The 17659-nt window shown below is 36.0% G+C and overlaps 1 protein-coding gene across 1 annotated transcript in view; it reads left to right on the plus strand.

Annotated features, from left to right (window-relative positions):
* Positions 1 to 17659, plus strand: part of ASAP2 (ArfGAP with SH3 domain, ankyrin repeat and PH domain 2) — an 86459-nt gene that overhangs the window by 60067 nt on the left and 8733 nt on the right. The window contains exons 12-23 of the mRNA XM_082277112.1: positions 1028 to 1115; positions 2918 to 2966; positions 3075 to 3241; positions 4595 to 4728; positions 5452 to 5546; positions 7226 to 7415; positions 7834 to 7919; positions 8116 to 8231; positions 8688 to 8755; positions 10361 to 10471; positions 14101 to 14356; positions 16783 to 16932. Of these exons, the coding sequence (XP_082133238.1) occupies positions 1028 to 1115; positions 2918 to 2966; positions 3075 to 3241; positions 4595 to 4728; positions 5452 to 5546; positions 7226 to 7415; positions 7834 to 7919; positions 8116 to 8231; positions 8688 to 8755; positions 10361 to 10471; positions 14101 to 14356; positions 16783 to 16932 (1510 nt within the window). The remainder of the gene's footprint in view (positions 1 to 1027; positions 1116 to 2917; positions 2967 to 3074; positions 3242 to 4594; positions 4729 to 5451; positions 5547 to 7225; positions 7416 to 7833; positions 7920 to 8115; positions 8232 to 8687; positions 8756 to 10360; positions 10472 to 14100; positions 14357 to 16782; positions 16933 to 17659) is intronic.

Genomic DNA, 17659 nt, shown 5'->3' on the forward strand with positions numbered 1-17659 from the left:
TAGAATGCAACGTGTGGTAATGTGTTTGTGGATATTGCTATCTTTATGATAGTCCTTTCCCAATAGTTTAAAGTACTATTTTTTAGATACTATTGTCTAGAGCAAAGGTTCACTAGTTAAATCTGCTTTCTGATTTAATTATTCCAAAAGAAGAGTGAAACTAGTTATTAATTGTAGGAAGTGAAGGCCATTCCTCAAGTCAAGGTTGCAATCATACCTTTCTAGGTCCTACTCCAGGTCTGTAGAGCAGGTAGGTTAAGGGAAAGAAGAGGTTAGTGCAGAGGTGCTATTTGAAAAGTCTTTGTAGCCTTTATGAGTCTTTCGAAATGCAGGTTCCTTGTGAATTTTGCTCTTAGTAGAACATTGTCACTTTCTAATCAAAAAGGAACTGAAATACCTGAGAGAAACTTGACTAGAAAACATCTATCATTATAAAATATACTTTATTTCACTAGATTTTTTTAGTAATCAGTTAGCTGATTTACTTTTACATATGTTTACTTTTACATATGTTTGCTGCAAGACTTCTGTGCAAACTTCTTATTTTCCTTCACTTATGTCCCTTTGCTGATTTAAAAATTCAGCATTTGTTCTAAACTGGTTAATTGGGGACCCCTTAAAGATATTAGCAGGCGTCAAAATGGTTAATTATTGAAAAGTAAACAAGTAATTTTTTAAAATTAAATGTCTGAGTGTTAGGGGATTAAATGTAGGGATGAACCTGTCTCTTTTTCATATCCAGTTGCTTTAGGTAAGTGTTCCTGGTTACTGGTAATTGAAGAGATTCTACCCTTCTTCCTTTCAAAATTGTAGTGTCTATCCAGTTTCCAGTAAACAAAATAGTCAAATACAAGTGGTTTACGAACCATGATGCAGAAGAAAACATGAATCAAAACCTGGGGACCTTAAAAATTAAACAGCCATTTGTCAAGTCTTTTTGGCCAGCGGGATGTTATCCTGTGTTTTCAATCTGCCGGGCTCAGTCAGTATGGATATACTAAAATGTATATGTTTTATCTTCAAATAGGCTAACCGACCTCCAGCAAAGCTCAATCTGTTAACCTGCCAAGTGAAAACAAACCCAGAGGAGAAAAAGTGTTTTGACCTCATATCACGTAGGTTTGTTGTTCAGGTCTTTTTACTTGCAGCTCATAGCAGAATTTTGCATTATTTCTGTAGATGTGTCAATAATCCACTTGAACATTTTTGCCATTGTAGAATGCTTCCCTTTATAAAATGCCCTTCCTTTGACAATTTGACATTTCAGTTATTTTAGCATAATGCAACTAACTGTGCCTGTTTCTTTGGAAAACCACTTGTTTTTGAAAGTTGTCTTCATACCTTTTTTCTATATAATTTTTTGCTGTCTTACAGCAGAGTAACTATTTTTTGCTGTGACCTCACTCTTCATGCTGAAAATGTCCTAGCTGATCATCTTGAAAAGTTACACCTTTTGCACAACATCAAAAGATGCTTTTAAAACTTTTTAAAATTTAACTCTGGTGGTTACTATGCAACTGTGAAGAAAATACTGAAAACTTTTTTTTGGTTTTGTTATCTCATAATAGATATAAAGGTGAGATAAAGAATCTACATGTTAAACCCACCAAAACAGAATAATTTTTGTATTGGAAGGGGATGATACGAAATTGTGTAGTAGAATGTTTCCTTTTTTTCCCTCACTAGGATATTTTACTGAAATATGTATCTCAGATTATCTGGGGAGAAGAATACAGATGTATTCCTCATTTGTTCCTTTATTTAAGGAACATAAGCATGAAGTTCTTCTGCATTTGTAAATATAAGCTGTGCTGCTTCTGTGAATAGACTCGAATCCTCGTGTGCAACACACAGCTGATTAATTTCCACTCAACCAACTGGGCTTCCCTCTTTACTTTTGCGCTTTCTTTCTTTGTTGATGACTGTGTCATGTTTTGCCCAGTATCAGCTTATTGCAATGTTATCACACACTTGACAAGGCATAACTGGCCTCTTAGCCTTCTCCAGATGACTTGTTCACTTCATTTTACTGGAGAGTTAAAAAAAAAACCTCCTTGTTCTTTACAAAATGTAAATTGCTGTATCATCACAAGATAGAATCTCTTTAGGTAGCACTTTCCTTTCTGTTCTTTCATATGTCTTCACTGTCTTAATATTTTCCATGCTTGAAGCTATCTTTTAATACCTTTTAGCCTGAATATTTTTCAAACTTTAGAAATTTTTGTCTTACAATATCTTTTTGCCAGTAACTTTACCTCAACTATTCTCTCTCCAACTCGGTCATTAAACTGTATCATATCTCATTTGCTCCACAGACTTAAAATGTATTATGCTTTTTTCTCTAGTGGTACAGTATGATAACAATGCTTAGAATTAGAAAAACAGTAGTAAACTGGAAATTGTGAGCTTGGTTTAATTGAAACAGCTTGGGGCTTATGCTGGTTGTAGTTTGGACTTTGTGTCTGGCAGATTTGTTTTGCCATTTGTGATTACTGGGTTTTAAGAACTCATTTGATCAAATCTTTCTTACATGCACAGATAAACTCAAATAGGGACTCTATATTTTACTCCCCTTCCCCCCAGCAGAACTTTAAACTTGTGATTACGGAGGTTATATCCAGAACATGGAACATTTCCTTTGTCCCCTGCTGCTCATGCGATAAAAGCACAGCACTGAAGAAAACAACTTCTGTTTAAAATGCAGCAAGCCACCTTATGTAAACACGGATGTAATAATAGATAAACTGTAGGTAGTAAGGTGAAACTTGTTAAATAGACATTTTTTCTGTCAACACACTCCAGTGATGAGAATAGAGACCTCAGGAATCCATTAATTTTAGATTTCATTGAGAGATTTCTGCAAGATGAGTTTTTCAATAATTTTTTTTAATCAGTATGTGAATTATTTATTGTGCAGACGACAGAACATACCACTTTCAAGCAGAGGATGAACAGGAATGTCAAATGTGAGTTACTTTGATAATTTTATTTTTGACACTGGTGTTCTACTGAGATTTACTTTGAACTTCAGAAGTGCCAAAATACTTAATAGCAAAATATTACTGCCATTTTAGATGGACATCTGTGCTACAAAACAGCAAAGAGGAAGCTTTAAATAATGCATTCAAAGGAGATGATAACACAGGAGAAAATAATATTGTCCAGGAACTGACAAAAGAAATTATATCTGAAGTCCAGAGGATGACTGGAAATGATGTTTGTTGTGACTGTGGAGCACAAGGTGACTCAATTAAGCATATTGTTAATTGGTAAAAATTCTTTGTCTCATGAGAATATTTAAGCTAATATTTTATGCTTTCACTTCTACTCATTATCTCACAAAAATTATACACATAGTAGAATATGCTAACAATTTAATGGAACTACTTGGAACTACTTTAGTGAGATTGATTTGCTATATGCTTATTGTCAGAGGGGAGAAGTTACTAAGAAGCTTATTTTTCTGCTATGTATTTTGCTAATTGTAGCTTTTGCTTACATAAATCAAATGAAGTTACATAAAATATGGGTTAATAATATAAGATTTAGGTAAAACTGAGCAGCTGTAAGTTACTTGAAGCATTTTCTTAGTACACTTTTTTTTTTAATCATGTTTGACTAAGTGAGACAGGGAATATGTCTAAGGCTGTACTCATTTTGAGAAGAATGCACCTGCTGACTATGGTTTGCAGTGCTGGTTTTGTTGATCAATGAATTTCGACTTTAACCCTCTTCAAATTATTTTTTAAATCCTGCTGTTTCCTGTGTTCTTTTATGTTACAGGGACACTGCAGGATTCAGGGTTTTTTGATGTGAAACGGTAGCTGAAAGCATCAGCTCTGATGCTTTATGCACTTTACAAATCAATAGTTACTTCTGGCAGTAGATAATTGTGTAAGACTACGGGAAGAGTTAAGGCTGCTGTCTTGAAAAAGGAGAGTGTAAATGGCAACTAACAAATATTTATCAAACAAATGAATTACTCAGCTGTCTAAATCTTCAGAAATTAATTAATTGACTGGAAGATGAGGGAATGATGTAGTAAATGCAAAATACCAGGAGAAAAGACAGCCAAGGGCTATGAAAGGAGAGGGATGAGCCTTAGTATCTTTGAAGTCGTTGAGTGAGAATCTTGTAGTGTGTGCTGTATGTGCACTTCTGAATCACTTCTGCTTCACTTAGTCTAAAGTCTGTTTGAAGTACACAAGAACCCCAACCCTGTAAACATTGTTATTTCAGTTTAAATTGCACCTGTATTACCAGTTGAGAATGTGACACTGTTATGTTGGTGGTGGGAAAATGCAGTTCCTGAAAGTTGTTTGAAGAATGACGTACTGGAGTAGTTGAGGAGCCCCCTTGGATAGAAATGTCCTTCACAAAAATAGAATAAAAATTTTTGACTTCACTTCTTTCAGCATTAAAACAAATCCTGTTTTTTTTTCCAGGTAGAGTAAATGTAAAGACATTAAAAAGAAAAAAGATAATTAATGCACAAGAATCTTATTTTACAGAATTTAATTTCTGTATTCTACATTTTCTAGAATGAAATAATTGCCTGAATAAATTTTAATTCTGTGGGTGCTTTCTGTTTCAGATCCTACCTGGCTTTCAACAAATTTGGGAATTTTAACTTGCATTGAATGCTCAGGAATCCATAGAGAACTTGGTGTTCACTATTCCAGAATGCAATCGCTTACATTAGATGTGCTGGGAACATCTGAACTTCTGGTAATCAAATTGCTTTTATTAACTTAAAAATAGTACTGTAAAATACTTCTAACACAAGTATATTTTTGTCACTTTAGCAAGATGTTCCCATCCTGAAGTTGTCTCTGGATAAACATAATTTAAGAAAGCTTAATTCTTGACGTTTAATGGAACCTTCTGGAACATACTGTCCTACTGTAAACTTTCTCTTATCTTAGAATACAAATTAGTAGAGGCTTCATATTTTCTGTGTTTTCAAGTCTTTTTATCCTTGGTTGCTTTTTAAAAGAACACAGCTGTTTGACATAGAAATGTGCCTCAGATTAAAAATTGAAGGACTTCACAAATACTTAGTCCATTAATTATTTAGCATTATTTTAGAAGAGAATTTTAATCCCCAAAGAAAGAAAATGTGTTCAGCTTTGCTACACAAATAAGTTACCACTTTTCAGCTGCTCTGTGGCAGTTCATACATGTGTTCTTACCCAGCAGAAACTATTTGCATTTAATGTATGAACTGGTGTCTTGCTGGATTATTCTGCAGTTACTTGTTCATGTACTAAAGCCCAGTTGAAAGTTCACATCCAGAGAAAGTACCTAATCTGTTTGTTACTGCTGACATAGCAGCAGATCAAGAAATAAGGGGTCCCAGCTCTCATTTTCCTTTGTCCTCCCCTTGTTATGTGTGTGGCCAATAACTGAACACGTTTATTAAGTGAGCTGTGGAATTTTCTTTTTTAACAGCTTGCAAAGAATATTGGGAATGCTGGATTTAATGAGATTATGGAATTCTGTCTGCCAGTTGATGAGATGGTCAAACCCAATCCAAGCAGTGATATGTAAGTAAAAAGCCACTACTTCTGAAAAGGCAGGCATTTAATTTAATATTGCTAAGGGGCTGTGCCATTATGGTTTGCACTGGCAGGCCATGGAAGGTGTGTAATGTCTTATTTATGGTCTTATAGCCAAGGAGTAAACCTTTCTTCTGATGATTTGCATGTCTGTTTTATTGAGTTTTATCTGACTGTATCTTCCCTAATAGTAGGGAATCTCTTACTAACTCTTTGAATCATGGTTTGTGGGACAGAAACAAATTAACCATGACTTGCTGGGAGCTTTAAAGACATTCAAGGATAGGGATTAAAACCAAAGCAATTAATTTTGTGCTATTTGAAAACAGAATAGAAATTGTAGTAAGGTGCATATTTACCTGAAAGATACAGAACAGCATTTAGAAACTACACCTGGGGCCGAAGTCTGTAACTCTGTGGAATGAAGACAGAGCATTTAACTGAATTCCTCGAAAGCACTGAACAGGGATGGCAGAGATACAGCAAGGACAGCTGCCTACTTGGCTGGATACTCCTCATCGTGAAAGAGCTAGTAAACAATGCAGAAACAAACCCAGAAGAATTTGCCCTGGCTGAAGCTGATTTTACATTATGTTGACTTTCAGCATTATGACAAAAACAGCGTTAAACAAGACAGTCTAGATAATTTTTGACTACCACTATTAATAATAATGTAGAGTATTAATATTAATAAGTAAAATAACTGATAATTTTACCATATTCTAAATCAATATAATAAGAGCACTTCTAAAAATTTGTATTTAGAAAGATCATTTAGTTTGATAACTCTGCTTATCAAATTTGGGGCTATTTTTTTGAAATGAGAACCTGAATACTATCAAATGCTTTATGAACAAGAGTTATCCATTGATCCAATTTATTATCATTTATTGGGGTTTTTTACTTCTTGCCCATTACATGGTATCTAGGTGGTAAAGTATGACTTTGTTAAATGTCTTCTGTGCAATGCTGTGTACATCCCAAGAGCTAGTAAGAGGTTATGCCTTTGGGAGGGCATGCAAGTTCCTGTCTTGCTGTGATGGGAAGAGGAGTAGATGTGTTACTAGGCATCAACAGCAAAAAGTGGTAACTCGTGCTGAGTCAGGTGTACTAAGTTTTCATCTTGGTTTAGAAATGTCACTAAAAGCTCCAGCACATCCTCCCTGTTACAGTTGTGGTGAAGAGTTTAAAGAACATACTCACTGTTGTGAATTCTAATTCAAGGCCTCGATAGTCTGTGCAGAGTTATAAGATAGTTTGTGGGGTGTTTTTTGGGATTTGTTTGGGGTTTTTTTGTATCCCATGCCTTCCATCCCTTTCCAGCATGTGTAGGAGTACCGAGTCAGATACACATAAACCTGCAGGGCAACATAAACCAGCATTATGAAGCTTTGATGTATCTTCTATACATAGAGCTGGGTAGTCTTGATCTCAACATCATCACAGAGTTTGGAAGAAGAAATTCATTGTCTGTCTTCGGATTGGATATTTGATTCATTTTCTGTAACTGCATTTCATACTTGAAATATGAGACTGCATGGTTACATGCATATTTGAAAAGAAAAATTACCACAATGAATGATTTCAAATGACTTGCATGTATTTATAGAAATGCTAATGTTTATCTTCTGCTGAAAGTTATAGAAGAAAATCATATTCAATTTCAGGAATGCAAGAAAAGATTACATTACTGCCAAGTATATTGAGAGAAAATACGCAAGAAAGAAGCATGCTGACAATGCAGCTAAATTGCATGCTCTTTGTGAAGCAGTCAAATCAAGAGACATTTTTGGATTAGTGCAAGTGTATGCTGATGGCGTGGATCTCACAGAAAAAATTCCACTGGCCAATGGCCATGTAAGTGTTGTAAATTTTATTAGACAAATTGTTCTAAGTGCAGTATGCATTCATTAATTAAAAATTATTTGAAATAACATCTGAAACATTGTTCTGAATGCATGTCCTTTTAATGATGTAATTTAACAATAACAGAAGATAGTAAAGAGTTTATTATAAAATTGTTTCCAAATACTATCGTATTTTAAATTTATTAAAACATTAAACATTAAATCATTCAATAATCTGTTAGTTTTCAGCCTATTTGTTTATTTACTTTAAAGGAATGAAGGGGACACAGTAAGTCTTCACAGATGTTTTAATGGTACCATGTTTGAATATTTTGAAATGACATGTTTTAATTGATCTAATTAATGTCTTACTAAAATTTCTGCTTCTTCTTCAGAGGAACAAATGTCTTTTTTCATTTTATTCTTAGGAGCAAGACGAAACAGCACTGCACCTTGCTGTTAGGTCAGTTGATAGAACATCCCTTCATATAGTTGACTTTTTAGTGCAGAACAGGTAAGTGTATGGAAAGCTAAATATTGGCATTGCTTTTGTGTCAAGTCACACAAGTACTAAATAAATACAAATGCTTAAGTACTAAAGCTGTATTTGCAAATGTAATTTTATTCTTTGAAAATCTTCTAATGAGAGTGGTTTAATAATTTAGAAAACTTAAATTTAATTACCTTTTTTCTTTCTTGTACTCCAATAGTGGCAATCTAGATAAGCAAACCTGTAAAGGTAGCACAGCCCTGCATTATTGCTGTCTAACAGACAACGTTGAGTGCCTCAAACTGCTGCTGAGAGGGAAGGCTTCTATTGAAATAGGTAAAAGGGTAATGTGTACTTAGATTTCCTATTTGTCATTGCTTCAGATAAGAAACAGTGAAGTTGGAATAAGTGTATTTTCTCCTCCATTTTTTATCATAATTCTGTAAATAAAATCTTCATTATTAAAGAATCAGTATTCACTCTTAAGTTTAAAATTGACTTATATTACACTTAATTTTTAAACAGATTTAGATTTTTAATTGCTGTTTTGTTGTCAAGTTATATCCTGCCATTTCATGGCTATCATTCATATATATATGGCATGTTGAATTGCTCCTGCTTGTCATGTTCAGAGGGTTGATGTGAGCTGGACCTACCTATGAAAGAAAGAGATGAGTTTTCGAGTGTGTTGGTCTAGTACTTCACCATGTATCTGCAGGTTTGTCTTTAGTAATGGACATGTTAATAGTGACACCTCTCATCACACATTTCTTTTTTTTTGCTGTAATATAGCAAATGAAGCAGGAGAGACACCACTTGATATAGCTAAACGTTTAAAACATACTCACTGTGAAGAGTTGGTGAGTATCGTGTCATTCTGTGTGTGCATTTCATGTCTGATCATTTTACAGTTTACAGCTGAATATTCAGTGAATATATTCCAGATGCAATAGTGGTGTAGTAGGAATAGTTATATCCTTAGAAAATAGTTATATGCTTACATAAAGTTACATGCTTTTAAGAAGAAAACTATTTTTCTTCAGATGCATCAGAAATTATAAAATTTTTGAGGCCAGGGGGTGATTCTATTGAGCTTTTAGTCACAGGTGCACAAGTAAGATTCCTTCAATAGGTTTTCAGATGACACTAAGTTGGGTGGGAGTGTTGATCTGCTGGAGGGTTGGAAGGCTCTGCTGAGGGATCTGGATGGGCTGGATCAATGGGCTGAGGCCAACAGTATGAGGTTTAACAAGGCCAAGTCCTGTGTCCAACACTGGGTCACAATGACCCTCTGCAGTGCTGCAGGCTGGGGGCAGAGTGGCTGGAAAGCTGCCTGGTGGAAAAGGACCCGGGGGTGCCGGTCAACAGCTGGCTGAACATGAGCCAGTGTGTGCCGAGGTGGCCAAGAAGGCCAATGGCATCCTGGGCTGTATCAGCAATAGAGCGGCCAGCAGGACCAGGGCAGTGATTGTCCCCTTGCACTTGGCATTGGTGAGGCCACACCTCAAGTCCTGTGTCCAGTTCTGGGCCCCTCACTATAAAAAAGACTTTGAGGGGCTGGAATGAGTCCAGTGAAGGGCAGCAGAGCTGGTGAAGGGTCTGGAGCACAAGTCTTACAAGGAGTGGCTGACGGAGCTGGGATTCTTTGGGTTGTTGAAAAGGAAGCTCAGGGTGACCTTATCACTCTCTACAACTCCCTGAAAGGAGGCTGTAGGCAGGTGGGCATTTGTCCCTTCTCCCAAGTAACAAGCAACAGGATAAGCAGATATGGCCTCTGGTTGCACCAGAGGAGATTTTGATTGGTAGTAGGAAAAATTTCTTCTGGAAAGGGTTGTCAAGCATTGGAACAGGCTGCCCAAGGGAGTGGTTGAGTCACCTTCCCTGAAGGTATTTAGAAGTGGTGTAGATGTGGCACTTAGGGCTATGGTTTAGTGATGAATATGGTGTTGCTGGGTTCTTGGCTGGACTCAATGATCTTAAAGGTCTTTTCTAACCTAATGATTCTATGAATCTAAGTGTCTGACAGCTCCTTGAAATCTAATTACTAAAGTACTTTTTATGGGTGAAGACCATGGATTAAGACCATTATCTTGTTGCCCAGATCCCCCCCCCATATTAGGGGGGATCAACACTTCTCAATAAGTGACTCTGACTCAAGAAAACTGCCATTGCAGTTTTAATTTCTTTGAATTGCAATTTCTAAATCAAAGCAAATGTGGTGGTGCTTATCAGAAAATGGAACATGGATCTACAATGGTTGATGAAATGTCTAGTTACTTTTGATTTATTCCTGTTGTATTTGGTAACACAGTTTAATTCTTTAAACTTACTTCAGTGCAGTAACTTTCCAGATTGCTGAAAGCAAGATTCTTCTATATGTGGACTTTGTTTGATTTTAAACATATTGTTTTGAAATATGTACTGCACGTAATGTGTCAGCAGTCTTTTTTTTTTTTTTCCCTTAGCTTACTCAAGCACTGTCTGGAAGATTTAATTCTCATGTCCATGTAGAATATGAATGGCGGTTACTTCATGAAGATCTGGATGAAAGTGATGATGATGTGGATGAAAAGCTGCAGGTTTGTGTCAGCATTATTTTTCTGTACACATATATGTGTAAGTGTGATGTTCATAATTATTTCAATAACTTTGCTTTTTACTATAGGTAAAAAGCATACTGGGAAATAAAGTTCTGTAGTAAAATGCAGTAGCTTGAATTTTTGTTTCTGAAATTATAGTTAGTCTTCTTTTTCCTCTTAAAACGTGACCATGTGGTGCCAGTTTATAATTAGCCATGCGTTATATCTTCTTTTCAATGGAGTCAATAGTTGGTTTCAATACATCAGGAATATTTAGATTTGCTGATCGTGAAGCAGATCTAACATGAACTGGGAAAATTGCCTTTACAAAGGAAGGCGCCTCAGACTCTCCACGTTTGTGAAACATCTCCAGTCAATGGCTTTAACTTTAGAACAGTTTATGCATTGTTTTGTCTTCAACTGAATCTGTGCATTAAATAAGCTACATCCATTAATAGCCGGGTAGGGTCTTATTTCTGAATCTTCACATATAAAATAATTTTGGGTTTTGTGCTTTTCATGCATGAAATTTTTAGTGGAGTTGTGGTACTTTTAGGTCCAGAATCATAGAATGGTTGGGGTTGGAAGTCTAACCTCCCTGCTATAGCAGGATCACCTGGAGCCAGTTGCCCAGGACCATGTCCAGATGGCTTGAACAATGGTCATATTACAAAACATTCCAATAGCACAGGAATTTCATTGCATTTGCAAAATTTAATTTCCCAGTTTAGAGCCCAACTTGAAAAAGTATTTAAGCACCTAAACAGACAGGTAACAAACTATCATGTTTTGACACCTAAAAATGGCATGAATGTCTAGGGGACAAGTAAGTTGAAATTATGTATAGGTTACAAAATACTAATGACATCCTGAAGCTTTCAGAATTTGAAGTATTCCATGTAAGTACTGAACTGGTTTTTGTTCTTTGTGTGTGTGGTATTATAAAGGCTTATGCCTTTTTTGCTTTCCTTATAAAGTACAAGGAATACGCAATAGACTTTATATTAGTCTTCAGATGTGAGCACAACATTTTTTGAAAATAGCTAACAAAAACTCCTTTTTCCTCTGGATAATGAAATTTGACTTTTTCTTTCTACAAGCACTAGCATTTTAATTCTTCTCTTGCAAAATCCCCCATCTCAGCTAGGGCATGAATTACTAACAGTAAATTAATAACATAAAACCAAGTCTTATGCATTGGGTTTTTCTTTGTCAGGCTTCAGTATTTCTGAAAACAGTCTCAGGCTGATTTCCATTATCTTCATAGAATGTCTTCAAAATTGTTAGGTCATTAGACCATTAAATTGGCTTAAATGTTTTGGAGACTAATTTTGACATCAATAATTCCTCTGTTGTGAAATACCATTTTTACAATACTGTGTGCATAGGATTATTTTCCCCATGTCCTGTCTCTAGCCCAAGATAGCTGTTATCTCTGGTGCTTGACTTGACCTAATTAGCAACAAAAGGTGTCACAGGCTATCCCTCTCAAAGCACAGTTTCTACCTTCTGAGAATCTTCTTAAGATTTTCCTCTAAAATTTGGCATCTGTGGAAGAATCTGAAATCCATGAGCTGCTAGGTCCAGTTCTTCTGCATGAGCCTTCATACTCTGTCCCCATATTTATGTATTCCTATATATTTTACCGCCCTCCAGATAATAACAATAGTAACGATAATCATTTTGATAAAGCAAATTGAAACCTTTAGAGGTCTCATTTTTTCAAGCTGTAAAAGTTTTTGGTAATTTACTAGTCGAAATCCCTTTCTGGCATGCTCTAAATTTGTTTTTTGATCTATTCTTTTCCTTGACTTTCTTCATTGTTGCCGGTTGCCTTCTGCATTTGAGTGTTCTTTTTTTGACTAGTCCCTGAGCTCCATCTCATATAGGAAGGTATCTGCTACTCAGCAGCGTGGCTAAAGTAATGAAGCTCCTACTTTGCTGCCCACTATTAATAGGTTTATACTGCAGGGACTTTTGAAAGGAGATTAAAGACTATTAATCACAGAGTAGTGTCTGTGACTACATTGTTCTCACGGGTGCATCGTTGCTTAGGGTCATATCAGAGTTTTGTTTATGAATGTCAAGCTAATGGGTTTGTCTTGCTGGTAAGACAATTGAACAGGTTTTGTAATCTATGTCAGAAAAGGTCATGTCTGAAATTTAAGTTCTTTTAGTCCAGAATATTTCATATGAAAGAGAGTCTAACCTAAAAGAAGGTTAAGAGAATTGAAGTGGTTTCTGCTGTTGTTGTACACTCTGGCTGCCCGGTCCTGCCTCTGCTTTTGCCTCCCCTCTGGCACACATTTGTCCCTGTAGTGAACTGCTTCAGTTTGGTGAGCCAGTGAAAAGCGGAATCATAAACATGAAAAAGAATCTTCTGCTGGTTTAGAAAGCAGAAGGAGGTGTGGGCTGAAACAAGTCCCAGAACTAAGACAGTGAAGAGGTCAGGGAATGGAGATTGTCAGCCAGTGAGGAGTGCGGCTGCTAAGCCAAAGTAAGGGTAGGGACTATCATATACATCGTTCTGATAAATCTTGGAGCTATAATGCTGTGCTATAACACATCTAAAGGTTCTACATGACCAATCCAGAAGTAAGCATTGAATGTATTCAGAGGAAAATCAATTGCTTGTTAGTGGTACTGTTGATGTTAGTCTTTATTCTGACTAAATGCTATTACTATAAATGGTTATTTTAATTTCATACAGACAGTATGTCAGTATGGCACATTTATCTAGCACTATTTCTGAAGGTATATTTATGCTCTCTGGCCTGTGGATTGTTAAAGCCCATTCCTGTACTAATCACATAAATTTGTAACTCCAGCTGTTTTAATTATCATTTGATAATTGAATAATAGTAATAGAATTAAATAGTAATAGTAATAGAGTTAAATAACAGTAATGACTATGCTTGCTGTTGAAACAGAAAGAATAATGCTAAGTGCAGATGATTGCTGTAAATCTCAAAGACAGCTAATTAGATATCATTCAATAATGTGAGTGGGATGAGCAGTGTTCCATCCCAGCTGCCAATTGAAGTAATCGCCCAAACTTATCCAGTGATACTAGTGAGCTAAAGAGAGTTAATGAGAGGTTTTGGCTACTCATTTGTTGTAGGCTGAGCTACAGGTAGAATACTTGGATGAAATTGTGTCTGGGTTTTGAGGTCATGATCATCCATTTGGGATTTAGCTCTGCTGAAATTCAGATGAGGCTTAAGACCTTCAGTTGTTTATTTAGTTTTGAAAATACTGCTGGGTATTTTGATGCAGGAAAACTTTACTTGATCCAGTCTGAAAATCTATATTGGTTATCTGTAGAAGTGTAGTCTTGTGTATATAGGGATACAGTATTATCCTGTAGCAGTGTATACAGAAGAAATGAGAAAATATTAACTGTTTGAAGTGCAATTTACCTTTAATCTTGTTGTTGTTGTTGTTAGTGTGCATAGTTACTATGTCTTGAAGAGGGCAGAATGTAGGGTTTATGTTATGTATTAAAAGCAACAAAAGTGCATTTTAGAAGTAATTTTTTCTTTCTAGAAACTAATAACATTCTATCAACTAATAAAATGAGTACAGCTAATGTGGTATTCATGAGTACTTCTGTTACTGTGTTTAAGCAACCCAGTCCCAACAGGAGAGAGGACAGGCCTGTCAGCTTCTACCAGCTTGGATCAAACCAACTTCAGCCTAATGTAGCATCCTTGGCAAGAGATGCAGCGAACATTGCCAAGGACAAGCAAAGAGGATTTATGCCAAGTATATTACAGAATGAAACGTATGGAGCAATACTCAGTGGCAGCCCACCTCCCATTCAGCCTGCAGTACCTGTTACAAGTAGTGCACCTCCTCTACCTCCAAGGAATATTGGCAAAGGTACTAGAAAGTGTCATTGTATATTAGAAGAATTGGATCATAACTCTTTTTAAAAATAATTTAATTTTTAGGTTTTCTCTTACAGTTATTTTGCACAGGTAAGTATTGGAACAGTTATTGATGACCTCATTTTATATCCTTGAAGTGAATCTACATAACTTGTTCTGAGTTTCATTTTTGGTATATCTGCAAGACAGTACTCAATACTGTTTGGGAAAACAATACCTCACCAGAGTTAAACCATTTATTAAAAGGAGGGCTACAGTCAATGTAGCTCATCAAATTTTTTTGTTATATTCAATCTTTTTATACTTCTGTTTCTTGAAGATGTGATTGTCAGAGTTTAGTGTAAAGATAAAACTTCAATAGCGTTTGTCTGCTGTGAAAATTTGTTTAAGACCTGAGAGAATGGAGAGTATATGCAGAACATGAGATTTTAATCTTGCAAATTCTTCTCTTAATAAATACATGCTTCAGAGTTGTTGAAATAAAAGTTTAAGTATCGTGATGTGGAGAACTGGATGATTTTAGAGACCTGGTAGCTGACTAAAAATATTGGTGTCAGTTATTGGTTGTCCTCATATCATTAGAGCAGTGTAAAAGTACGTGTCTCATCCTGATTCAAAGGGTTGTGTGCTTGCAAAATTTACCATTAAAGCTGGTGCTGTGAACTTCATTCTTATCTTCGTACGTAATCTGTTTGCATCATAGTAAAGAAGCATAGAGAAATCTGCATAGGTCCTCTTTGTACAGGTCATATTTGGTGTGTTTCATTGTTTTAATACCTTTATTAATCCACCATCTTTCATGGAGGCTAAATTTATGTATTCAATTCGATTAAAGAAAAGTTACTATTAAACACATGGTTTTCTATGGTGCTGTAATTCAGACTCCATAAGAGGAGATATGATCAGGAAATGTTCTAGGCACACATGGGTGGCTTCTGCCTTTGGGAGCACTGTGCAGAGGTCAGAATGCAAGACTCCACAACCAGTGATTGTGCCTGAGATGCCGAACTATCTTCTGTGTAATATGAAAAGTCAGTTATGGAATGGCTGCATAAAAGGGGCAGAAAAGCTGAGAACAGAAAAGCATGGTTTTGGGTTACTTGGAAAGGATAGCATGGGACTGGGGCAAGTTGAGTAGCATGTAAAACTTAACCAAGGTGGGATTACTTTAATCTAACATTTCACATGAACTCTAAGCTTAATATCAACATTTTTTTACTTGATGGAAAGGAATGTTGTCCCCACCAAATAGGAAAATTAACACAAGGAGCTTGCCTGGTTTTTTTTAACTGCTAGATTCTGTCTCTGAATTAGTAATACAATTGAATAGTTACAGAGACTTTTTGCCCTTTGATATTATTTTTATCACGGCCAGTTTGCCCTTGATTAAATGACACATTTCAAAAAGTGTTATTTTAATTTCATTCCCAACGCCAAACTTCTTGGCATCTCTGTAATAAAACTCATGCCATGAAGACATGCTGCCTGCCTGAGATGATTAGCTCATGTTCTTTACTCTACCAATGTATTAGCCTATTAATTGATATATTTAGTTAAAAGCTATAATAGTATAATTGACCATAGCTTCTTGTTGATTGCTGATGTTAATGTTATGCTTGTGGTGTATTATTACTCCTTTATCCTCATGGCTTTAGGCTGTTTTCCAAGTCTTCTGAACCTTTTATGCTTTTCCCTGCAACCTAATATTTGTTCATACCTTACTCTGTTTCATCTTTTCTTAATATGATGCTTATGAGCTGAGTAGGGAGAAATGGCATAATATGTGCAAAATACTGGCTTTATGAAGAAAACATGGAGAGTATTTTTATGAAATGAGGAGGCAGCTCTTCAGAATGAAGTCATTTAAGAGGCTCTGAAGAAGTACTTTGTGACTGTTTCACAACTAGTTATTATAGCTTCCTGCTTGAGTGAAATTCAGATTTACAGTTTCATGTTGTTTCTAAGTCAAAACTGATGTTTCACTTTGAGTCAGCAAAGTCATGTGCTCATGCTCGTGGAAGAGTGAGGTCCTTTTCTTGCAGTACCTGAGAAAATTACAGTTATCAGTCAGGGATTAAAGAAGGTAGCAAGACTTGCCTTCTGTCTTCTTACTGAGAAATCTGTGCTTTTTCAAGTATTGGCATATTTTAAAGTAATGACTGGAGACAAATTTTGCTTAGGTAAACTGTTAGAAGTTTCTGGGTGAAGTCTTGCTGTGTAATTTTTAACACCAGACTGATTTCTGCTCTGGCATTCCATCAGAATGGAGTGAATATAGTCGTTGAATATAGTACTGCTGAATATAGTGGTCTAGCCACACCATTTCTGAAAGCACAGATGTGAATATTAACACTTCGTGCTTAGGGTAAGCAATAATAATAATGCAGTATTCTCCTCTCTTTTTAGTTCAGCCTTCAGTTCTTGGCAGTGGTATTCAGACAATTTCTTCATCTAATGCAATGTGGAAGACAAATTCTTTAGGAGTGGAAAGTATAAGCAGGCAGAGGTCTTCATCAGATCCACCAGCTATTCATCCCCCTGTGCCGCCATTGCGTGTAACATCTACAAGTATGTTTCCACTTTCCCCTGTTTTCCTTTCTACTGTATCTAATCATAGTTGGCTTATTTTTCCATTTCCACAACTCATACTTCCTCTTTTGGTGACTGTAGCTTTGGCCTATTGTTCCCATCCAGAAACAAAACTGTCTTCTCTGATGCTCCAGTGAGGACTGTATGGTGTAGTGCAGGGTCAGCAGGAAACACCATCTATTACTAGAGCTAAAGGGCTCATAATTTTATATATATATGTATAGTTTTAATGCTGCATTTCTCACTAGTTGTAAAGGTGAGTGTTACATGGAAGCCTGGGGCCACATCTCCACATTATGCTTGATTCTTGCAGACCATTGGAATGCAAAAGGATGTTTTAATGCACTGCCAGCTGCTTTTGTGGTGAATTCAAGAATTCAATAGCAATTTTAGTTAATTGCTAAACCTAGTGTGCTGTTAGTTGTTAGTCACAACAGGAATTTAAAAAAAGGTGTTCCTCTGAATAAGATTTGCCAGATATAACTCACTTGGTTACTTTTCCATGAAACACAGACTGCAGGCCTTGATGGAGCAAATAATATTAGCACTTTTAAAAATATATTCTGATCTACTGTTTTCAAGAATATGACTGACTTTGGTAAGAATTTTCTTTGCTTGCACTTTAAAGCTTGAATAAATTTAAGTGCTTGTGAGCTCTCCAATTTTGACTAGGTGAAACAAAAGGTAAACTGCTTTCCAGAGAGGT

This window comes from Coloeus monedula (genome assembly GCF_965178545.1).
Source record: "Coloeus monedula genome assembly, chromosome: 2".
NCBI lineage: Eukaryota > Metazoa > Chordata > Aves > Passeriformes > Corvidae > Coloeus > Coloeus monedula.